The following is a 25,838-nucleotide window of genomic DNA, read 5'->3' as shown; positions in this document are numbered from 1 at the left end:
CGCGCACAGACAACACCGGGAGAAGTGATCCACACGGATGTGTGCGGACCGATGTCCGAAACATCTCTCGGTGGTGCGCGATTTTTGTTGACATTTAAAGACGATGCGACGAGTTTTCGTCATATATATTTCCTAAGACTCAAAAGTGACGTTCTTGAAAAGTTTAAAAGGTTCGACAAACTCATCAAAAACAAATTTGGCAGGCCGATGCGGATTCTTCGGTCGGACAACGGTACGGAGTTTGAAAACAAGGAAATGGAAAGCTACACGGATTCCAGAGGAATTCAACGCGAGTTCACAGCTCCGTACACGCCACAGCAGAACGGTAAATCGGAAAGAGACAATCGAACGTTGATTGAAAGTGCGCGGACCATGCTACTGGCGAAAAATCTCCCCAAATATCTTTGGGCGGAAGCGTGCAGTAGAGCCGTGTACTTGATGAACCGAGCTGGAGCATCGAGTGTAACAAAAGGAAAAACTCCGTACGAAGAATGGATCGGTGTGAAGCCGGACCTGACGCATCTGAGAATATTTGGCTCAGAAGCGTTTGTCAACGTACCGAAGCAGCAACTCAGAAAAATAGATGCGCGCGCGAAGAAAACGACTCTCGTCGGTTACGAGAGTAATTCCTTGAATTACAGACTCTTCGACCCAAAAAAATAAAAAGGTGATAGTGTCGCGAGATGTGACATTTCATGAAGTCGTCGGACTGTCAGTTCTATCCGAGGAAGGCAAATCGAGTGAGCTGATTTTGCCGAAGAAAGAAGAGCGTGAAGTGAACGAAGAAATCGTTCCAGCTCCGACGGAAGAAGACGAAGAAGACCACGACGACGGGGTGTTCGAGTTAGCTGAGGAAGAAGTGGAACAGCCGGAAGCTGCTAAAGGTGAAAAACGATAATTAAGAGATCGGAATCTCATTCGAAAGCCGTCGAGATTCGAAACAAACGTCGCTGAGTGTTCAATACCGGTAACCTACGGAGAAGCCCTTCGCAGCAGAGAGTCGGAAAAATGGCGGAAAGCCGTTGACTCAGAACTCGAATCACACCGGGAAAACGGAACCTGGACGCTGGTGAACCGGCGACCAGGAATGAAAACAATCGATTCAAGATGGGTTTTCAAGGTCTTAAAAGGCGAAAAAGGAAAAATTCGTCGATACAAGGCTCGTCTCGTAGCAAGAGGGTTCATGCAAAGAGAAGGCGTGGACTTTACCGAGAGGTTCGCTCCAGTCATGAGATACGACTCGCTGCGGGTTCTTTTGGCTGTGGTTGCAGCAAAAGATTTGGAGCTTTCTCAATTTAACGTACAAACAGCATTTTTGTACGGAACACTCGACGAAGAGATTTTCATGGAATTGCCCGATGGACTGCCGGTAGACGAGGGATCGCGAGAGAGCAAAGTGTGCCTCCTCGATAAGTCGCTGTATGGATTAAAACAATCCCCTCGCTGCTGGAATCGGGAATTCAGCTCGTTCCTCCGGAAATTTAAATTCAAAGAAACGAGCGCGGACAAATGTATTTTTGTCGGTCGAGTGGGAGAAAGCGTCCTGTACCTGGCCCTTTTTGTCGACGACGGCCTGGTAGCAGCGGAGAACAGAGGAGCGATCGACGTCGTTCTCAAACATCTGAAGGAAGCGTTCAAAATCACCACCGGAGACGCAAGCTTGTTCGTGGGAATGCAGATCGAACGAGACAGATCAACGAGGACAGTGTTTGTGCATCAGAGCACATACGCGAGAAAAATTCTCGAGAGATTCGAGATGGTCGATACGAAGTCGACAAGTGTACCGTGTGAAGCGGGATCGAAACTTCTACCGTTATCCGAAGGTGAAGAGGGCGAAGAAGTTCCGTATCGAGAGGCCGTGGGGTCTCTGATGTTCCTGTCGATTGTGTCTCGCCCAGACATATCGTTCGCAGTAAATTTGGTTAGCAAATTTCTCAATCGACACAGCAAGGAACATTGGCGCGCGGTGAAGCGCATCATTTCGTACGTCGCCGGGACGATGAACTACAGAATAAAATATCAAGGCGAGGACGGCGGGTTAATTCTGAGAGGATACTCGGACGCTGACTTCGCAGGAGATGTGGAAACGAGAAGATCCACAACCGGGTACGTTTTTGAGCTGGCTGGTGGCCCGGTGATTTGGGCAAGTCAACGTCAAAAACTCGTCACGCTCAGTACAACTGAAGCAGAGTACGTGGCAGCGTCGATAACATCGCGGGAAGCGGTGTGGCTGAGAAGACTGTTATTCGACATCGAGCAGCCTTGTGAAGAGGCAACGGTCATCCACGTAGACAACCAAAGTGCAATTCGACTCGCAAGAAACCCGGAGTTTCATAAAAGGACAAAACACATCGATGTGCGGTTTCATTTCGTGCGAGAGAAAGTTCAAGCTGATGAACTGAGAGTCGAATACCTTTGGACCGAAGAACAGAAGGCCGACATCCTTACAAAGGCTTTAACCAAAAATCGTTTTTGTAAACTGAGGGACGACATCGGGGTTAAGGAACTCTGACTCTACTCAAATGGCGGAAGTGTTGACTTGGTTCGAGCAGAGTACGACTATACCGGTACCTCGACTCTCGAGCTACCGGTAAACGACGTGAGAGGCGTCGTACCAAAGTACAGAGAGAGAAAGCATTCGTATTCTCTTTCAGTTCGTCTCCAGCTCTGTGAAGGAGCAGTTACAGACAAAGTCATTCCGAGCTTAACCTGTTAACTAATTTTCGCTATCATTCTAATAAAGTTTATTATCGTAATTATTATTGTAATTTTCGAGTGTAACAATTTTATTGCAACCCCTTCTACCAGTTATCCAATTATCCCTTCTCTTTGAACTTATTGAGTTTTTCTTTTCTATCCAAAAAAAATTCAATATAGCGTCTGTGCTAAAAAAGTCCAAAATTGCGTAACATAGAGCTAAAATAAGAAACTCAAATGATGATCCGAAACAGACGTGGAAAGTGGTTAATGAAATTATAAACCCGGACAGTGAGAGCAAGACAGTGAAGCTGGTCGTTAAAGACGGTAGAGTTATAACCAACGGGTCTGACATGGCGACGGTATTCAATAATTTTTTGCGATATTGGTGCTAACCTTGCGGCAAAAATCAGGAGGCATATTGATAGAACTGTATATGTACAGCGGGTAGTAAACTTGATGGTTCTCAGAGAGGTGGACATTACAGAATTATGTAAATGCATCAATTCATTAAAAACTAACAATGCGCCGGGAATTAACGGAATCACGGTAAAAATACGAGTATTAACCCTTTGCACTCGAGCGGCGCCGATACGGCGCCCGGCCGATTTCAAGTGTGAACTCAAGCGGCGCTGCTGCAGCGCCCTAGTGATTTGAAGTCTTAAATCGAGCGACGCTGCTACGGCACTTATCAAAGTTTGTTGTTATCGACATATAAATGAATAAACTGGTGAAATTTTATTATTTGTACACGCTTGTTTGTTTATAAATTGTTTTCAAAGTACCTGTAAAATGTTTACCTAATTTGGCCCAAATCTTCTCGAGTTGCTGTTTCGCGCAAACGAAAAAGGCCTCGAGTGTAAAGGGTTAAAGTTCTGCAGTGCTTTCATATCCGCTCCAATAGCATTTACAATTATTAAATGTTTCTGTACGGGCATTTGCCCAAAGCACTTTAGAGTGGCTGTGGTTGTCCCAATTTATAAAGATGGCAAAGAATGCGATGCAGCCAACTGCATAACGCCATCGTTATTACCCAGTATTATCGAAATCTTCGAAAAATTTCTAGCGAAGAGAGTAACGAGTTATCTTGAATATATAGGAGCGCTATGGATTTCGCAAAAGTGTATGCACCAGTTCAGCCATAGCTAACCTAACGGATAGTATATATATATGGAATGCCTGATTCGGGAAACAGAGCCATTGTTGTACTTGTACTTCTTGATCTTGCCAAAGCATTCAACACACTTCACCATGAGGTGCTGCTGAGTAAGCTGGAACAATATGGCTATCGTGGTATCGTTCACTCACTGATTAGGAACGATTAGACTGGTAAATCGCAAATCGATAAAATCAAACACCAGTGTAGTATGCCAAAGGCAATAAATTATGGGGTTCCGTAGGGGTCAGTGTTGGGGCCAATGCCTTTTCCTCTATATTGTTACAAAGGGTGAAATCACCCGTTTTGCCCCCTTTTTAATGATCTAGTAGTCATCATAGATAAAAGACGTTTATAAACCTCTTATGTCTTTGAAAAGAATCAGGTTGCTGCGTCAACCAACATTATTGTAAAAACAGTCTTGTTTCAGACTTAAAACCAGAAACACGTACCCTGCAATTAAAGCTTTTTCACGACATTTATTTACGCCTTTGATTTTGGTTTGATAATCAAACTCACGAATCCATATTTATTTCCGTAACGTCCAAGAACGTTACAATATAAATGATATATTTGAAAGTCAAATCGCCGACAAGATTATCAGCTACGTCAATGACACGGCACTTATATTTCAAGGATCATTTTGGGCCGAAGCCAAGGCCAAGGTTGAAAGTGAGTTCCCAGTTATTAGGGACTGGTTTCGGGCCAATTATCTGACAATCAACATGAAAAAAACACAATACATTGCTTTCCGATGTTACAGCCATAGTGTTTCGCAATTTGATGTGATTGAAATACATGAGAGAATTTGTGAGAGGCAGGAAGTATGCAACTGCACTGTCCTGGTAAACACTGTTTCGGCGAAATATCTTGGAATTGTTATCGACCAATACTTTCGATGGGATTCCCATGTTGAGTACGTAGCAAAAAAACTAAGATATATGCCCCGGATTTTTATAAATTACGACAAGTACTAAACACAAAACAATTACATCAAATATACTACCCTCTCGTTGAATTGATACTTTAGTATGGGAAACTCATAACTTACACGTACGTCCAATGGCTATTTGTTGCAAGCTCATATTATTTGAACAACCTCACAAGATAATGGAGGTTTTTAAAAAGCAACAAAATATTTTTATTGATAATAAACAGGTTTGCATTCATAGTTCACATCCTAATAATATCTGGAAAAAAAATTGTTGTGATTAATTCACAACCGCCAATTATCATGACTTGCAAACTTCCATGTTTTGCCGTTACCGTTGCCTGAAATGAAGACTCTGAACTGTTATGCTAGGAATTCCATGTGAAACACCGCTGTATAACGTTTTACCTCATTCGTGAGTGAATAAGCTCTAAGAAGCTGTCCATAAATGATGTAGCTAGTTTGAGGGAGCGAGAGGTTTGATGAAAGGCTATGCTAGGATTCACGGAGGGCGGCGGGCGTCTTAGTCTGCGATACGTGGTTTTATAATTGATGCATTCTCATTCGTTTTGCCGCGCGTAATATTATCTCTTATGCAATCGAGGGTTTCAATGACGTATTTTCGGAATAGGTACATTTGAAACTTAACTTCATATCGTGAAAAATCTGAGAATAATTTTGTTCCTGTTAGTCCTCCGCGGTTATACTTCCGGTACCAAACGTCATGGTCAGAAATTGTTGGAATAACCCCAATCGTCTTTAAATAGCTGTCACACGAACAGTATTGCATCGATCGACTCATCAAATTTCAGGGATATACTTTGGACATTGTAAATTAAGGACTAATCGTTGTTGGATGTACAATCAAATCATGAGGTGGCGCGACAAAATTTGGAAGGACCAAACGTGTGAAAATACCTTTTTCCACTAAAAAATTCATTCATTTCAACTTTAACGTTTTTCAATATTTTTTTATGAACTTTATGTGTGTGTTACGTTTGGCGTTCCACCAAACGTCTTCCCCATCTTTTCGCTACCTGTTAACTCTCCCACATTCCTTATAATAATCTTACAGTCTCCATCCTCTCCTATTTCTATGCAGTCTCATCGCCCTTAGTCTGCTCTAATTCTATTCGCAACTATTCTGGATTCCCTCACCTTTCGTGGACTCGCACTCTTTGTCTCAGCTGCACTTCTATGCTACCCTTTATCAAAGACACTTCTATCCCATCCTCCATTAAGTAAAAAAATTTGTATTCGAACGTTCATCTACTCGACTTAGAATTTCAAATCTAATTCTATCTATTCCAAAATTCACTTCGTTAACACGTTTACCTCATTCTTTCACTACTGTAATAAAACGTCTACGGATTCAAGTAAACCTTCTTTATCGCATTTATCATTCCTTCCATCATTTTTGGATCGAAGCCAGTGACAAGATCGGACTTGAACTTACCCAAATAACATCTTGGGTGGGTATAGAGGTGGTTCGACAACTGCTCATTGAATCAAACTCCCTGTATGCAGCAGCAGGTGATACTTTTGAAACGTGATATTTTTAAGGAAAAATAGCTCGATAGTAAGCGATCTAAAAAAGGTATTTATTTTGAGACCTGAAAAGGGTCTATTTTGAAGTATGTAAGAACGGAAAATTATGAAACACTTTAGTCATTTTATTAAATATTGTTTTCTCAATAATTTTTTGAGCAGTACATGGGTACGTTAATGTATAAATTACGGAAAAAAATATTTCAGTACTCCGATTCCGCACAATCCATGCACAGAAGGACCCTGTGGTCGCTGCGCATCGGTCGCCGGCAAAGTGGCGACTGTTCCTTTGTTTTGCGATTAGTTTTTTGGGAACACATCACGAAGTAAGATGTTAGAATATGGCTACGGGGCAAGGGGTTAACATGACTCCAACGCGCACGCAATGTTTTCTCAACAGCTGTTACGTAGATAATGGTACGTGGAACGTAACGCCTCTATTCTCTACGCACAAAGGACACTTCAAAGCGCTACCAGATAGCGCACTAACCTCGTTCAACAACAACTTATAGTTATTTGGCGTTAAAATTGAGAGTGGGGTCATTTTGACCTCCACAGATCGCGGAGGGTTAATAATGATTTGCATGTGTGGCTCCATCTCGGAATTTGTTTTTTCGGATACCTTGTAATAACAAAAATTATAAAACAAAAATACTCGTATATCAATTAATTAGTATATAAATTTCTAACTGTAAGTCACATGCCTTTCTGGGCGGGTCAGGGAGGAGGGGGGGGGGGGGAAGGAAGGCCCCCCCCCGGTTAAGAGTGGCCGAAATAGAGCTACGTAGTTTATGGAAAGCTTCTAATCAAAATCAACGTAATAAGTCACATAGCTGAACTTTACCATGCATAAAGCGTATTATTACTATCAATTTCAGTGAAATTCATATGCCAGCTTTGAACTTTTCTCCATAAATCCGAGACTGCCAAAAAAATTATCGGCTTGGTGACACCATTTCGGATAAATTCGATGACTCATTTTGTCCAGTAAAAATCACTCATAATATCTACATTGCGGTACGTTGGTTGTGGGAGTGGTCATGTGATTATAAATTCCATGAGATGAAATGACAGACATTCAAAAATTGATTTCTCAACTTACCAAGATAAGAGCTGACGAACTTGCTTCTCTCGCTAGAAGGAATCCATTTAGCTGTCATGTTGTGCATGGCGGGCCAAGCTGCACCCTACGCGAAAAAATGGAGGATCCAAAACTAATTTTTTTGAGTTCCATTATTTCTATCGAATTGATTCTTAACCTTCTTTGGTAAGTTATCAAGTATAAATACAGTATTCCCTCCAGATAGGACCCCTCTGAACAGAGCCACTTCTCCTAATTCTTGCTCGAGCGCTTTCCCACTACTTTCTGTGTACGAGTGTTTGGACAATTAACTCTGTACATAGCTACTATTGGAAAACACTCTACATCACTTATTGATTATCTGTCATGTCATTTTTAACATATTTTGCAAAATATTCTCGTATTCATATACATGTATTCAGAATCACATTCAATAACTTAAATTAGTTCATTGATAAATGATTCTGAAAATCCTGACGTTGGAACTTGCACGCCAGGGAATGCATATAAGTTTGTATATTTTTTATTTAACACAAGTCGTTTTTATTGTATGAATACACGAAAATGCAAATGACATCGAATTGAATCGATACTTTTTGTAAGATCAATACAAAATAGATCGTCTTTTAATCGTATTCACCGGAACTCAGACAATATACAGAAAGCATGAAATAAATTTGTAGAATTATTGGTTTCGTTTGGAATACGCATTTTGTTCTTTTCAGCGGCATACCTCTTCAAATCATTTTTAAATTTGATGTCGCTCCTGCTTGCAGGATGATTTCTTGATCGGTATAAACTTTTTATTCCATGTTTTATACTTACCAATAATCAAGTGAAAAAAGAATTTCGCCTCAAAAATAAAATGCAATTGATGCGAATGGCACGCGGCCCTATTCAGAGGAATGAAATAAGGATGTATATGAAGGCACAGGTTCTATGCTAACATCAAAGCCAGCAATTTAATACCCCAAATGAACGCTTGACGTTACCATACGCGCGTACGTGAAAGCGGCACTAATCGTAAGCAGTAGTGCATGCGTCAATCTCGGGGTCATGGGTGCACGGACACGGAACACCGCGGGCACTCCCGGCGGTTGGGGTGATAAGCTCGCTCAGATCACCTTAAGAGTTAGCTTCAGCGGGCCCATAAGACCTATGCTTCCATATAGAGTCGTGTCCTAGCTAAGGTTGATTCGCACTGCACGGCACGGACCATCGTGTAATGGCAATGAAACGTACCGGCATGGGTACAATACTTTTACAAGTATGTTCAGAGTGTACCAGCAATTATCGGTCAGTTAACATTCAGCGTCGTAATGAACCAATCGTCGAGCGACGATTTACTGGTTGTGATCTTAGCTTTACTTCTAGACGAAGACAAAACCAAATAGTTGAAAAAACAGGTTGACTGGCAAAATACAATTTTCTAACAATTGTTGTTAAAAATAATAAATAATATACCTGATCTGACTGGTTCTTACTTTGCAATTGCTCTCCAAGCATTCTCCTCAACTCCAGTATCGCTAAACCTCGGGTAGTTCATTAAGTACAATGCCATGCACGACTTTACATTTTCAATCAACCCTAGAATGGTAACGGGGGATAAAAAAACAACAGGGGGTTTTGACACCGCACAGCTTTCGTTTTCGATTGAAGACACCAACCATAAGTTATTTTCACTACCCGAGAGCAGGTAGAGCCAGTTGGCCCACGTGATTCTTTATTACATAACGAAGAAAATGATACCCTATAGGACCCTCAACGACATGATGTACCTGAGAGATGGAATTTACAAGATCAGGGCGTTTTTTCACACGTCGTTACCAGAATAGGTAAAGGAAGAAACATTTTGTAACACTTGCACGGGAAGTTCGAATTCGCGTACCGTGGCGGACGTGCGAAATACCCGATTCTCCACAGTTCAGAAGATGTTAGGAAATATCACACAACCATTAGGAAATGGTATTTTACTAACAGTCTTCTGAGCGAAACCGGTGCAACTACCGCCATCTGACATGATGATCCGTGACTACGGTCGCGTCCGCTGTGGTGCAGCAACCCGCCTACGTTCGGGTTAGACTACCATATTCACAATTGTCTCGAGTCGAACCTGCCATTACATGTGTTACAAAAATTATCGTTTATCACGAGTGCGGGTTTGTGGTTCACACTCATCAGGAATAGCCAACTTCCTGCCCTCGTATCACAATATATCATACTGTTCTAGGGTTAATATTCTTTGATCATTTTGGCTCTGTTCCGACCGTCTTGTACCATTTTCGTGTGCAGACTGGCGGACGAGCCATGAAATGTACCGTAGCGGACCATCAAAACATTCTTTGTGGCAATGTTGTCGGTCGGAGCTGTTCTGTGTCATTGATGGAACGAGAAGATCGTTGCTGATTAGTATGTACAGTCCTACTGAAATCTATGCTACAAGGTTTCCTCGTACTGATTTCGATACGTTCCGTTGCCGTTACGTGACGGTCCGTGCCGTACAGTGTGAATCAACCTGTATTGGTGGACGAAAGTAATTTCGAAGAATTATATTCCCCTCGTCGTCTTTATCCAGAAGGAATACTGTACATACTGCAAGCGCTCCTTGGAGAACTCTTATAAGCACAAAGGCATATAGATGATATCGGGCGAAAAGTGGTATAAAGAAGCCCAACAAAGCGGGAATGAAATTAGCTAAGCCAAAGACAAGCTTCGTTCCATAACGACGTGCTAAGATGCCACCAGGAAGTTGCATAGCCCAGTGCAACCAATAATATCCTCCCAGAGCGAGGCCTTGTTCATACTCATTCCAGGAAAATCGATCGGGGTACTCAGTATCATTTATTGATGAACCCTGAAACATTTTATAAGCAAATTTTCTCCAAAGTGGTTAATACAAAGTTATTTTACTTTGTCCGCATAAGATAGATAAAATAGGGATAGTTAAATAGCAATCTAATTTTTCTCGACATATGACAAGGCGTTCTAAGCAAATTTTGAGTTGTTTTGGAAGGACCAAGTAGAAATTGATAAATGCTGACATATTTTTCACAGACTAATGAGAAATCGAATTCAAATTGATCTGAAATTTGTCATAAGGATGTAAAATAAATTCAACCGGTGGATAGCATTTGAAAACTTGATCAAACTGACTGATTTTTATATGATGAATATTTTCCAATTTTTTCTTAAATGAAAATATATTAAGAAACAATAAATGACGAGTCACCTACGTATTTCTGGCTTTCTGCAAGACCCAATGATGGAATAATGGTATTCTCTTCGACATTTGTAGGGGATGATGAGTTGACCAACAGTTTGGAAAGACTTGAGTTTATTGTTGCCGATATGTCTTGTGTGCATTGTGCAATCGCTACGAATTCGGACCGGGGCGCGACCATAGCTACAATGGTCAGACTCAAGTTGATTCTTAGTATGTAGTCAATAGCAAACCCACAGAAGCTAAGGTACCATAGTACATCTCGACAAGATAACCATTCGTTTCCTTAAAAACAAAAATCAGCGAAAATCAGTCACTAACATATTACCAGTAAACATTCTTGATTAATTTAATTTCATGCATGAAACATTACATTTTTAGTCTATACCCTATACCACCTTGTGATTTTAGTCAATGTGGTGTGCAATTCCACTTCAGGAAAGGGGGTTTCGGTCAATTAAGTCTAGCAGGTGTCTCACCAGTATGATTTCTGGTCAACTGAGACAATTCTTGATTTTTTTTTGTCAGAGGCCCTCTTGAACGACGCTTCTTATAATATATGAAAGCACTCATTTTTTATATGGGAAACGAGCAGAGTACAAATTTTTTTTTTTGGTATACCCCAATGTCGTACGTATTGTTAGTAATGGTTTTACAAAACGATGCCTGATATTCAGCAAATAACGTGATTATAGAAACAATACGATTAGTATAATTGCACCGTTAAAGAAATCTGTCTGAAATTTGATACTCATTTGTTGGAAGCATATTCGCAGATACAGTCTATGAAAATTCAAACACGATATCGACAATTGAAGGAGTGTGTTTTAATAACAAATTCACGGTGTAACAATATTCTTATGCAAAAGTATTTTCACAATCACAAGTATGTAAAGGAATTTCAAGCTGCATGTCAAAATCAATACAAATTGTGAACATCAATTAGGGTTGTATATTAAATTTAATTCACAGCCGAATTGGTTTCAATGAAAAGTTGTGAAATTTAATATCATCATGTCCTGTTTTTGTCGGAGACCATACCATACAAGTAATATACTGCATAAAACTTTCGTGATATTTATTTGTTTGTGTAGGTGTAGATGTGTACGAGACATGAACCATTGGTAGAAAAAACGTGAATACGTGTAAAAGTGTCAATAATACAACGGATTTGTGAAACTACAACATCTAAAATATCAAAATTTTCCAACAATACAATATAAATAGGATAATAAGTGAATAGTTTAAAGCTTCGTGTGCCGAGTGATTCTAACCTCCAAAGTGAGTACATATATCTTATAAAAATTTTAAATTCGTAAAGGGAAATTATACGCTTCGTCTCTGACTCTGACAGGATCCTCACATGATATTTATATTTCTGTAACACAATCGAGGTACATCATTTAAGTTCCTGTTAATCAAATACAGTTTACGTCATTGACGGCAGTTGACGATTTTGAATTCCCGCTCTTAATGGCTGGCGTAATGGTACTACTTTCCTACTGGCTATTCACAAGGTCTGCGCAATACCACACCTTATTAATTCCACCATGGTTCTGCCCGAAGTGGCGGCCCTTATACCAGGAGTCTCTGGTGAAAGTACCGACTCTGAGCCACATGGTCGCTGCCAGCGCCAACAAATGCGCAAGTTTTTGTTCGACTCATTTGGCCGCAACGTAAAAGTTTTGCATGTGTTGGCTCTGGCAGTGTGCGCGTGGCTCGGAATTGGTACTTTCACCAGAGACTCTTGATGTAACTCCAGTGGGACGTGACGTTAGGGGATGTGATACGCCGCTCGGCCGTGTCTGTGCTGTTGCCACGCTAAAAGCACCATCCTGAGGTGCAGGTGGCACTGGAGTCTCTGAATTTGGGTGTAAATTTACGCTCGGTTACACCGTAAATGGTTGCTCGTGAGCTAATTTTCATGAGAACTTTTATAAAATGATTGGAATAATGAAAGGAACAGAGTCTAGCCTGAATTTTTTGGCACTTAGCCCTCTGTGATGTCAGCTTGTGAAAATATAAAATGGTGGATCCAACACGGCCGACTGATTTCTGAAAGTTGCTCCATAATCATATGGAATTGTATAAAATACATCATTCGGGGAGTTTTGAGGTCGCTGATTCAGGACCTGAGATCATATTTTGGAAATTCAAGACTGCAGTTCCAATATGGTGAAAAAGAAAGTTGAAAAAATTAATCAAATTCGGATTAAAATCTGGGTATGGTTTTTTGGATCGTTTATGACAGATTCGAAATCTAATCATCGGAATTCAGAATGGTGAATGCAAATAGCTGACACAATTTTATCGAATTTATTAGTGAAATTCGATTCACAAGAATCCAATAAGCCACAAGCAATTTAAATTGAAATAAATATAAAGAAAACTAAAACTGAATAAATACTCAAGTTACAAAATTACAAAAAAATATGAAAACTGCGAACAATAGAAGAAAATACAAAAAATAGAAAAAGAAGACAAAGGGATTATAACCTCTCCACGGCCTCATGATCGGTTGCGGGTGATACTAACGATAAGAGAAGGAAATCTAGAAGGTAACTTTTTGAATACAAAAAGCACATAAGACTTTTCATAAAGGTGTATGATCAGATGGAGCTGATTTTCAAAATTCACTGAATTTACCATGTACTGAATTAAAAAAATTTTCTCTGCTATATTGGGTCCACCGTTGGGAATTATCGAGGCTTGAAGTCATATTCGTAATTTTATTAACTTAAAAATCCGGTACATACTGATTTTCATCCAAATTTAATAAACTTTTATCCGTAATATTAGATCGGGTGAAATTTCATGACTAGTACCTATACATATAATGTTCATTTATGAGGGATTCTCGACCATCTCAGATCTGCCCCATGATTGGTTATATCAAAGTACTACTAAAAGGTATCCTATGTGAATTTTTTCATATTTTTTTATTCATTATTTCAGAAATTGCCGTTTTTTTTCAAATGAATATATCTCGGAAACTTGAAGTAACTGAAAAAAATGACTCTACATAAAAGTTGTAGTTTTTTTTTAGCTTTCGAGATGAATTTTTGAAAAAAGTTTTGCGTTCCGGTAACGCTGATTTTTTACCAAAAAAGGAAGAAATTATTTTTTTTATTCAAAATGGACCCTTTTTTTTCTGAAAAATTACAGAGTCTTCCAATATGTGTGACAATGTTGCCAAAAAATCGCCAGAGTGGCACGGATCGAGTTTCTAGCGTAAAAAAAATGAAGCTACTCAAATTAATTTTTTTATACCGGAACCTCGACCGAATTTGTGTGGCTACATTTTTTTTACCCTTTTTTGTTGCTGAAAAAATTACGGAGTCTTCCGAAATGTGTGACAATATTGCCAAAAAATCGCCAGAGTGGCACGGATCCAGGTTTTAGGGTAAAAAAAATGAAGCCACACAAATTAATTTTTTATACCGGAACTTCGACCGAATTTGTGTGGCTTCATTTTTTTACCCTAGAACCTCGATCCGTGCCACTCTGGCGATTTTTTGGCGATATTCTCACACATATTGGAAGACTCTATAATTTTTTCAGCAAAAGAAAAAGGGTCCTTTTTGATTAAAAAAAATTATGTTTTCCTTTTTTGGTAAAAAATAAGCGTTACCGGAACGTAAAGATTTTTTCAAAAATCACTCTCGAAAGCTAACAAAAAACTACAACTTTTATGTAGAGTTATTTTTTTTCCGTTACTTCAAGTTTCCGAGATATATTCATTTGACAAAAAAACGGCAATTTCTCAAATAATGAATTAAAAAATCTGAAAAAATTCACATAGAGTACCTTTTAGTAGTACTTTGATATAACCAATTATGGGACAAATCTGAGATGTTCGAAAAAAAAGTGGCCGAGTAGACGGAGAATCCCTCTTATATCGTAGTTTTTTATTTTTTTTAACACGCATACCGCAAATGTTACAGATTAGCGATGTGGTTATTTAACCCACAATTATAGAAGTTTTTTTTTTTTAAACAATTCCTCAAAAGTTCATCTCCTTCCATAATTTTGAAGATGAAATGCTGCCAATTTTCTCACGTGTTCGAAAGACGGCTTCGAATAATCAATCGTACTGGATTTTTCATATTTTCATTTTCTGTAAAATTAACACTATGCAAACAACCCAAAAATGGTCAAATTAATTTTCCTGTTTGAGGAAAGGATTTGTATGCAAAAAAAATGGCAGAAACTAAATCGAGAGCTCTGTACGCCCGATTAAGTGGGGTCAATTTTACAGTGCAGTCCCCACCCACCCTAACACAAAGGGCATAGCCGGATAAGCAGGTCGAATCGGCCCCCGCTGAATTTTTTGTCGGTACTTCAGGGATCAATTTGGACCCAAATGAAAATAATTCAGTGAAAATTTCAGCTATTAATCTTAAACGGTTTCCGAGTAATTGAAAAAAAACCTATTTTTTAGTATTTATTTTTTTTTAATAGTAAAATTAAAAATTCTTTTTTGCTAATTTTTTTTTAAATACTTACGAGTAAAAGCTGTGAAAAAATTTTTTTTTTATGATTTCTAGACTAATAGCCGATTTTTAAAATAAAAAAACAAAATTACAATTATTTTTTTTATGCCTATTTTAAAACATGCAATCACCAAATTTGGACAGAATACGTCTTTTATACCCCTCTGTACTCAGGAATTTTTTCAATTTTTTTGGTTTGGTGCAACGTCATGAAAAAAATTAAAAACCAATTTTTTGTTAATTATTTTATATTTCAACTGCTTAGAAGACTACTTACAACTAATTATAAAATGTATTTATTCATAAAAATATTCATCAAAAACGTAAGTGGTCATCAAAATATTTGTTAATATTTTTGTCAATCTTCATCACTGTCTTCATTAATAACTACACAGCGCCCGATATTATTGAAAATGCGACTTAAAATTTCTGCTGGTCTTACAATTCTCGATAAATATCTAGCATGTGATAGGTAATAAATAATAGCTGCTACATGCGAACAACAACCAACTGTACGCCGACCGTTGGCACAATCACAGCAATATCGAGAAATTCCGTTAACTCCATTTTTGCCACGATGATACTCAATGAAGCAGCGATATGTTTTTGCATTAATATGCCGAGATCTTACTTGAAATCTAAGAATGTTTTCAGCCGATCTTACGTACTGAAGGCTTATATTATTATCTTCATCCATCATCTCAGCTAAGTATGACACTGCTTGAGAAAGCTGGTATGATCCTGTCAGTAAAATATGCAATTAGGTCGCATTTTCAATAATACCGGGCGCTGTGTAGTTATTAATGAAGACAGTGATGAAGATTGACGAAAATATTAACAAATATTTTGATGACCACTTACGTTTTTGATGAATATTTTTATGAATAAATACATTTTATAATTAGTTGTAAGTAGTCTTCTAAGCAGTTGAAATATAAAATAATTAACAAAAAATTGGTTTTTAATTTTTTTCATGACGTTGCACCAAACCAAAAAAAATGAAAAAATTCCTGAGTACAGAGGGGTATAAAAGACGTATTCTGTCCAAATTTGGTGATTGCATGTTTCAAAATAGGCATAAAAAAAAATAATTGTAATTTTGTTTTTTAGTTTAAAAATCGGCTATTAGTCTAGAAATCATAAAAAAAAAATTTTTTCACAGCTTTTACTCGTAAGTATTTAAAAAAAAATCAGCAAAAAAAAAATTTTAATTTTACTATTAAAAAAAAAATAAATACTAAAAAATAGGTTTTTTTACAATTACTCGGAAACCGTTTAAGATTAATAGCTGAAATTTTCACTGAATTATTTTCATTTGGGTCCAAATTGATCCCTGAAGTACCGACAAAAAATTCAGCGGGGGCCGATTCGACCTGCTTATCCGGCTATGCCCTTTACTGACTTTATTATTCAGAAGTATTTTCAATACTTTTACCAAATTTGAGACAAGCTTTTGCCAGCTGCGTAAACAAAATAATTTGACGTATTCGAATGAAGGCATAAGTCAGCGGTTCCGCGTAATTAGTCAACCGGTAACCAACAACAAGTACCTATTTTCAAGCAGAAATTCCGAACAGGAGATTTTTGATGATCAAATTTACAAAAATTGTCGCATTCAGTCTTATCTCGGGTAGCTAGCTACTCTGTTAGCCAAACATCCCCAATCAAGTGAAACGGATGAAAAATATGATGACAAGTTATGTATATAATTAGAATCTTCGAGGAAAACAGTAATTACTTTTGTTTTATAAACGTTTACGTTGCTTAAATATAAAACAACGACAAGATAGTATATCAATGCTGAAAAATAGATTAAAAATGTTATGCACCAAATAACATAAAAATCTCAATAATAGTATTTTAAAAGTAGAAAATAATTTAGTTGCAAATTTTTGTGAAACTTCAACCTTTATCATATGTTTGCTATTAATTACGGCCAAATAATTTCTAAATTAAATTAACTGTCATAAAAGTCGTGGTCGTGGAAAAATCTAGAGCGATCTATCCCTCAAAAAGAAGTTTTTAAAGTAGTATTCCCTTAGAATCCATAACCCATGGAGTGGGAGAATAATTCTATAAAAATGATACAATAATAGTTAGTTTCAACACGAACAAATTTCATACTGGCAAGCGTTTGACAGTTTACTGTGAGTGAATACTGAATGATGAGATATTACATATGAATACTTCAACTTGTGCGGAAGCACTGTGATTAAAAGAAATCATTTTGATAATGTCCAAGCTGGCTCAGAGGAGGTTATAATACGTATTGCTAAAGGTCATTTGTGGTTGATAAATCACTAAACGATTCTTGGCTTGTAAACTACGATGTATTCGGTATTCACGATCTCTGGTCAGCCGGTCATGACATTTTTTCTACATAAATCCGATTGACCCCTCTGCCTGTCTAATCTGAGATAGCTCGCAATCGACCCATGTCACAAATTCAATATTTTTCTGATTCTTAGTTTATTTAAATTTACATCAAATTGAATGTACTTACCACTTGCTAATTTCACAGTTTCCACCGACATGATTATGTCACAAATTGTAAATGAATCGAGGCTTCTTTTTTCCGAGTATCTGCAAAGAAAATATCGAACTGTTGTACGCTATAATCAATAATAGTGATATGCAATAAACCTTAATAAATTCCGACGTTTTAAACGGATTCAATTTAAATTAATAGAGTTTCACATAGTTTAAGCCGTGTATAATTCCGGTATATTGCCAACATTTGTACTATAGTGATGGCCAACAACTCGATCAATTGAAATTGGATTCCGTTATTTCTTACAATTCTATGGACACATCGTGGTACCGCTCCTAATTGCACAGATTACAGCTGATAATTATGAGCTGATTGTGAGTATCTCAGCTCTTTACATTATAATTGGTACTCATAAAACGATTAGCTGGTAAGATACACTACCTGTGTGTGTATACACAAGTGTTTAGTTCTACTTGGAAATGAAATGTGTACAAACCCATGTTAAATTTATCTACTTCTGAACAATGGCTGATTCCAGGTTTTATATTTTATTGAAATCAAGAAAAAATACGTCCAATATATCTCAAGGGTTTTTAGATTTAAAATGTCAATGATAAACGTTCCTTCGTACTATTTCTTTAATCAAAATGTACGTCGTGGAGAATGAGAACTTGTTATCGATGTATTCTAGGTCATTCGCGCTAGAGGGTATGGCTCCAAGATTTGTACATATATGAGCCTTAGCAATTCATAGCCGTCAAACGATCATTCTGAGGGCAAAGTTGTGCTGCATTTTTTCCCATTGTCCAATCACCTAGTCATAGTATTTACAAAAAAGTATGTGTGTATTAAAAGGATGATCAAAAAATTCTACTGCTATATAATCGTATGAAAAAGAAAAAAGTACAGCATAACTTCGCTCTCAGAAAGATTGTTTGAAAGCTGTGACATGCCATAGTTTCCACTTTTGTTTTAAACTAAGGTCAACTCGATATGGTATCAAACTTACCAATTGTATGGCACTAATTTCTCACAAGTGAAAACTATTAACATGTTGCAAAACATACGAAATAGTTATGTAACAGCCATGTAATGCGTCCGACCGAGGTTTACGACTATTTGCGCTGATCACTCTGCGGCACTGTTCACGAATGTTATTGATTCAGTAGAAATAAAGTGCGAACAAAATAACATGTGTTCTCAAATATATATTGTATGACAAGGGACAAAAGTTGGCGATTGCGACGAGTGTGATGTTTGCGCCTCAGCGAAGCGAACGCGGCAATCACACAAGTAGTGATTTACAGCTTTTGACCCGAGTCACACACGATAGTTTTTATAACAAGTGAATAAAAAGTGATCGGGTCTTGCGTGGCAGTTTTGCGGGACGTGAGTGGCCGATTTCTTATCCCTGGGGATGAAAGTGATTTTCCAAATGACAAAAGTGAAGCAATCGTGGACTGCGCATGCACCAACTTATCTTTATAATACTGAAATGAAATTTTCCATTTTAGTCCCATTAAACTACTCTGCAAAGCCCAACCTTGCATGCACGTGTGATAATAAATATCATGCGGCAATCTGTATACACTGTACGAATCAAACACAGATAAAAAATATTTCACCTTGACCGCTTTTCTATCCTAATATTATAAAGAGGTAAAGTTTGTTAGTGTGTATGTAAGTTGTAACCTCTAAAATTACTGAACCGATTTTTAAAATTCTTTCATTCATAAAAAAACTAATCTATCCCTGACTAACATATGGTAGGTGTGACAAATTTATCTTTTTCGAAAAGTAACGAATGCGCGAAGGTGCCAGCTCACTAACTATCAGGAGAATTCAGATAATTCGGCCCTATCACAACTCACCTCTGCCGCAACTCTCCTCAGTCTCTCCTATAATTCATTTTGATAAAAATAAGTTTTTAATTTGAATTTTGAATAATTCTAAATTAAGTTGGAAGAAAAAGCATTGCTTGACTGTTTTATCGGCGTGCGTTAACCAAATGGTTAGATATACGTAAAAATAATGTAGTACAAAAATATCGGTCATCAGTTAATCTAAAATAAAGTCATCCGTGTAAAGCCGGGACGGGTTAGATAGCTGATTATGAAATTAAGCTTGTTCCAGAAGTTGAGAAACATATATCTTACAATGTGAATCTTTGATCCAATGAAACATTTTATTTTTCTCTGTGTGAAATAACTTTACCTGATTTGGAGAACTTCGTATACCTGTTTATATCTTTAATAAACTAATAAATAATGTCTTCGAATCCAGCAAGTTTTTATTGATTTTTCGAAATAATTTCATCTGATGCCTTTGTTTAAATAAAGAAATTCACGGGGGATTTCGTTGAAAGGAATACAATATTCTTTATTTATGGCACGAAATAACGAGCTTCAGGTTAATATGAATAGTTGTAATAACGTTCTTGCCTTAGACTCATCTAACCCACAATGCAACAATGGGTGCATGACATATCCCGACATAGCGTCTAAAATACAACTATGTGCACAGAGGTAGACCTAGCCCACTTGTCTAACTATACAACAGCGCCTCTAGTGGGCTCACTAATGAATGCGGTGATATTTCTGACAGCCTTAAATTATATTGAACTTTGAGGTTTAAAAACAAATTTTGTTATTTTTAGCAGTAGGAAGTGGGTAATATTAATTGTCTCACTGCAGGTAGATTCGATACGATAAACAACTTTTTATTAATTGAAAAAAATAAACGTACGTGTTCTTTTCCACGTGTTACATCAAAAACGGAACAGACGCTCTCTGTGTACCTCTTGTACTTGACTAGGCACACCAGCGCTCCTCTCGTATTTTTTCTCGCACTGACGCCTCTCTGTCAATGGCGCTCACAAGCGTGCGAGATTCGAGTATGTCAAACTCTCATCCAACAACAAATATGGTTATTTCAAAGATGTAGCTAATAAATTGCTATGTATGTGCGGGGTAACTACAGTCTTTTGAACTGATCCCAACTGTAATCCATTTTAAACATACTTTGTTTGAAAAAAATTTTTATTGTTCTTCAATTGCAGAAACAATGAATATTTATCGAGATACACACGTCGATTATGTAAAAAAAGTTAATTCCAAAGGTCCCACACTTATCTTACATTCATATGTATGCACTGATTTTTCCAATAATTTACCGATGTTTAGTAAAACTATTTCGTTCTTTTTCTGAAAACGCTGCAGTATATGCAGTATGTCAACCGTATGATACCTTGGACATATCTGCCAATTTTCTAGGGTAATGTATTAAAAAGAATACTGGTAAATTATATATGAAACAAATTCGAAATGTCTTATGTGAGGTCCTTTCACTCTTACACAACTTCTGATACTAACTGTGAATATATAATAACAGAATACTTTTTGTGATGTCAATAATTTGGATATTTTTAGTGAGGTTCTTTTATGTATAATGAAACAATAACTTGGGATTGAAGGACAATATGTTATACACTTTTTGTGATATCAATAATTTTGGTATTCTTGGTGAAATATTTTTTACATAAGTATATTTATAATTTAATATACATTCTTCTATACGTATATAATGTAATCATAACCAGTATTGAAAAACTATGGTACAAAATATATGTGCATCTACAAAATAATAACTTGTGCATTAGGGTGTTTCAAAATAAAAAAATAAAACATTCACTTTCGAAACCTTGGAAAGGCACTTAACATATACAGAACCAAAGTCATTGACAAATCTACTTCTAATATTTACGATGTAGGCTATATCAGGCCAAGACATAGTAGCGAGGTACATCACAGAACCAATAGCTTTTCTATACGGGTAGTTAATACCTTCGCTCACATTCTTTTCTGATAAATTCAAACCAGGCTTAGCTGATGTATCTGTAGGACTAGCATCATCCATTTCAAATATTTTAATCACTCTTTTACAACAATTTTCTTGACGTATAAAAATAGACTGTCTTGCCTAGCTTTTACAATTTGAATGCCTACAAATAGATCAGCATTACCTACCTTTGCTTCAAATTCATCACACATAACTTTTATACCACTTTGTATCTCACTGATACTTTCACCAAATATCATACCATCATCTACCATTAAGACCAGATACATAGTGGGTTCACTGTTACTTGATTTTGTAAATACAGATTATTTTGATCTATATTTCGTAAAACAAAACTTGTTCAAGAAAGCACTGCATTTATCGTTCCAAAACTTTGAAGCCTGCTTCAGTCCGTAGAGAGCTTTTCTCAATCTACAAGCTTCGGTAACGGCATCTGAAACTTGGAGTCCCTCTGGGATTTTGATATAAAGCTCGTCTTCCAATTCGATATATAAGAAAGCTGTTTTGATGTTGAACTATATCATCTCCAAGTCTCTATTTGCTGCTAAGGCAAACAGGATACCGATTGGCTCATATTTAACCACTGGTGCGTATGTGTCAATGTAGTCTATGCCATGACACTGCATAAAACCTCGAGCAAATAATCTTGCCTAGAAACGACTCACATTTCTGGATGAGTCTGTTTTTAATTTGAAGACCCATTTGATGTCCAAGAGTTTGGTGTTACATCCTCGATGCCTTCTGCCTCTAGATATTAAGAATTTTTCTCTAAATAATAATCATCATACGATTTTATTCCATTTCTCATTAACCGCTTTGGAGCGTCGGAATAACCGTTACGACGCTCGCCTAATAATCACAACAAAATATATTGGTATCGAAATGTGTTTACCGTATACCGCGAATTTGGAGCACGAATCCAGAAATAATTAATAAGAAGACAGTTCGACGCCAGACCCCGTGCTGTATGGACGATTCGAGATATTTATTATATACTGCTCGAAATAAAATAATATTTGAAACCGCAAGAAGCCATCTCTGTCCTGCCTATTTTATTTAATTCTATTTTTATCGACTCTTACAGCTTGCAGGGTTCGTTCTTTTCTTTCCTTTTCTTAAACCTAAGTAAGCCGCCTGTATGTGAATGCCACAGGGATTCCTTTGATTGTTTTCTAAATACTAAAATAAATGCCCGAAAATACTGGAAGGTATTTTCAAGGATTAGACATCTGGCGCGCACATACAGGGCAATAAACCACCCATAAAAGTGGCACGTATATAGAATACCGCAACAATAGCATAGATTCGTTAGTAAGCATAAACAAGGGACGAGGGGTTCTTACATGCACCCGTGAGTAGAGCAATAGTGGGCATAACAGTCCCACTACCCTGGGCCCCGGGGCACGCAAAATATTAACAAATTAGAATTCACTAAATATCTTCTCTTTTCCCTGATTGGTTCCATTTTCCGGAAACCGTGGAGAACCAATCAAGGGGATTTTCTGTTTTTTATATATTCATCAATCAAGAACGATAATTATATTTAATTTTTTTCTGATCGGTTCCCGCCTTCTTAAATAGTAGGGAACCTCAAAATTCAAGGAGAGAACCCTTTTCAACAGATTTCATTTTTTCAACACGTCACTTTAGAACTTGAGAACTTCATGCCTTACATTCTAGAAGACATCTGCTTCAGATTTTGAGTTCAAAGAGAACACTACTTTTCAGCTTTGCTCGACCATATTAATTATAGAAAATCTCGTACTTGTCCAAACACTTATTGATATACCTTAAAAATTACAATAAACATTATTTTTTTCTGTGCTACCCTAAATCTGGCCTTAATAAAATTTATTCAATAAACTTAATAAATAAACAAAAAAGACAATCTTCAACTGCCCGCTGAGCACGAACTGCCGTCCACAGCCCGTATTACCAAACCAACGTAAGGTAAGTGATATTTTATTCATATTCAGTGTTCGACTCATTCAACCGTCCTAAGTATCGCATTTTTCCGGCAAATCTATGGGATGAGTTGTGGTTTTCGTTCAATTAATGTTAGGCGCAACCCGTCCAATAACATTAGCCTCTACCTTTTTGTATTCCTGGAGCGTAGCTATGAACGCGTTAGACAGCGCAAAATTTACGTTAAGATTTGTAGAATAGCTTCTTGTTGATGTTGAATCACCATGACTTTTATTCAAGTTTAGTAGTGTATATATGAGAGTTCTAACTCAAAGATGGCGGCGCTCCCCCCTAGTTCCCCCCTAGTTCCCCCCTAGCTCCCCCCTAGCCCCCCCCCCCCCGACCCGCGGCGCACCCCCCCCCCCCCCCCCGGTCATTTTCGGCGGCTATTTTCATAGGATTTGACACACACACACACATACAAAATAATTCCTGTCGAGACTTGTTTGGCGCCGGAAAGCCGCACATAAATCAGATAGGGTAAGAATCCGCTAGATCTATTGAAAAATTCCATGAAATGACCCCTGAAGGAAGGTTTAAAATGGCGTTTTGAATGCTTTCAACAATTTTTTTATTTAACATCAATTACATTTAGTTTTCTTATTGTATTCTCAATTATCTTATTCTAAATTTTAACGAGTAAAATTATACATATTATTTTTAATATCCATATTAATTAAACATATCATTATTTCGAAATTGACTCATACCAATTTTTTAACAGTACCACTGATCGGATTATATTCAACAATGCGATCATGCAAGATCATGCAGTAGGCAGAAGTGTGTGGCGGGAACGTAATGCTACAGTCAAATTCCAATCGAATGTCCACAGGTTCAGTTTTCAATGTTTCGTTCTGCTTGGAGCAATCGATGACGATAAGGGGAGCTTGGTTTATAAATTTACGCCTCGATAGCAAAGGCTCAGCTTCTTTATTATAGTAGCTCATTTGAAACCGAACATACATATCATAGAGAATGGCGGGGGATGTGCAGGCTCGGACTTGTTCGCTATCAAGAGTCGTAAAACCCCAAAACTGTGTGTACACATACCATCCGGTGAAGAGCGGGCAAGATAAGATTTTTCTTACACCAAACACTGTTCGCTACCTGCTTTTCGTTGACCGATTTTTCACACCACATGGCCCACGCTGCTTAAAGACTCATAAAACTCAAAAACTACATTAGGCGGCGGTGGGTTCGTGGAGAGGGGGAGGGGGAGGGGGTGAAAACCTGTTCCAACACGCTTTAAGGCAAGATGCAGCTGCGGAACTGGGTGACTTCAAACTGGCAGATAAACCGCAAAAATTTAGGGATGGTGGGAGGGGGGCTGCGGACCCCGTCGCCTCTGACGTCATTTTTTACATGAATTTCATCTTCTCTGCAGAGTCGGGAGGGTGATGAAGAGCGGGCAAGATAAGATTTTTCTGATACCAAACACTGTTCGCCACTCGCTTTTCGTTGACCGATTTTTCCCAACACATGGCCCACGCTGCTTAACGACTCATAAAACCCAAAAATTTAGGAATGGCGGGTCGGATAAAGGGCGGACCCAGTCGTCTCTGACGTCATTTTTCCCTCCGAGATGCGCAGAACGCAGTGCGCACCGCATCTCTGACGTCATTTTACCCTCTGATATGCGCAGAACGCAGTGCGCACAGTTCCCAAATTCTTGCGATCTATCGGTCTATATACATATAAGCTCAAACATCCGATGCAGACTCGTCAGTCTTACACGATACGTGCAAGTCAAAAAAGTTATACAAAGTTCAGCTTATATCAACGTCAAAGTCATGGCAGTCGAAGCGTATATGGGACTTGCGGAGCAGATGGAGAGGACGTACAATTTGCTGAGAGAGCAACCACCCGGAGAAGAGAATGACGCCATCATCAATCATTGGACTGATATTGGAATTGCGAATATCCAAGTTCTGCGCGATATTTCCATGCAACGAGGAACAACCGTTGGTGCGAAAATACGGATCCAACATACGATCGCACTCCTGCAATCTTGGGTGACGAAGATCAAGCAGTTGCAGCAGCGCACAGTGGTGACGGGTGGAAATATCGGTACTCCTGCGGGTGTACAATGGGACGACGTGGATAGCGCTTTTGCCAGCCGAATCAGAACGGGGGTTATCACAAATCTCCGTCATAAAAATTTGGACGCCTTTCTGGACGATGTGCAGCGCGTCGTCACCGAGAAGTTGGAGCTGATACTGCGCGAGGAGGGAAATGTGAAGGTTAACATCATATTATCGTGCAAATTCGAAAATGCCAAGCACGAAGAGATCTCCACTGAAGTTAAGAGTTTCAACACCTCCAACGTGGCGATTCTCCTCCCATCAAGCGATATAAATGGTTGGTTTATACGTGCACGGGATGATCTACAGTCAAA

General features: G+C 38.1%; 1 protein-coding gene across 7 annotated transcripts in view; it reads right to left on the bottom strand.

Annotated features, from left to right (window-relative positions):
- The window catches only part of LOC107226446 (sialin), a 135,473-nt gene that overhangs the window by 12,758 nt on the left and 96,877 nt on the right, over positions 1-25,838 (bottom strand). For 3 of the 7 annotated variants that reach the window (XM_046738333.1, XM_046738379.1, XM_046738368.1), the window contains exons 2-5: positions 17,630-17,709; positions 10,647-10,918; positions 10,007-10,267; positions 7,435-7,519 (exon numbers count right to left, since the gene is read on the bottom strand). In XM_046738333.1, coding sequence (XP_046594289.1) covers positions 7,435-7,519; positions 10,007-10,267; positions 10,647-10,918; positions 17,630-17,660 — 649 coding nt within the window. In that variant the 5' untranslated portion in view covers positions 17,661-17,709. Of the gene's footprint in view, positions 1-7,434; positions 7,520-10,006; positions 10,268-10,646; positions 10,919-17,629; positions 17,729-17,923; positions 17,945-18,626; positions 18,725-20,362; positions 20,409-25,838 lie in introns of those variants that run through there. The other 4 variants (XM_046738359.1, XM_046738343.1, XM_046738352.1 and 1 more) reach the window with 4 other exon arrangements.

The sequence above is a fragment of the Neodiprion lecontei genome, chromosome 1, assembly GCF_021901455.1.
Source record: "Neodiprion lecontei isolate iyNeoLeco1 chromosome 1, iyNeoLeco1.1, whole genome shotgun sequence".
In the NCBI taxonomy this organism is placed as follows: domain Eukaryota; kingdom Metazoa; phylum Arthropoda; class Insecta; order Hymenoptera; family Diprionidae; genus Neodiprion; species Neodiprion lecontei.
This window is presented reverse-complemented; position numbering and strand designations above follow the sequence as displayed.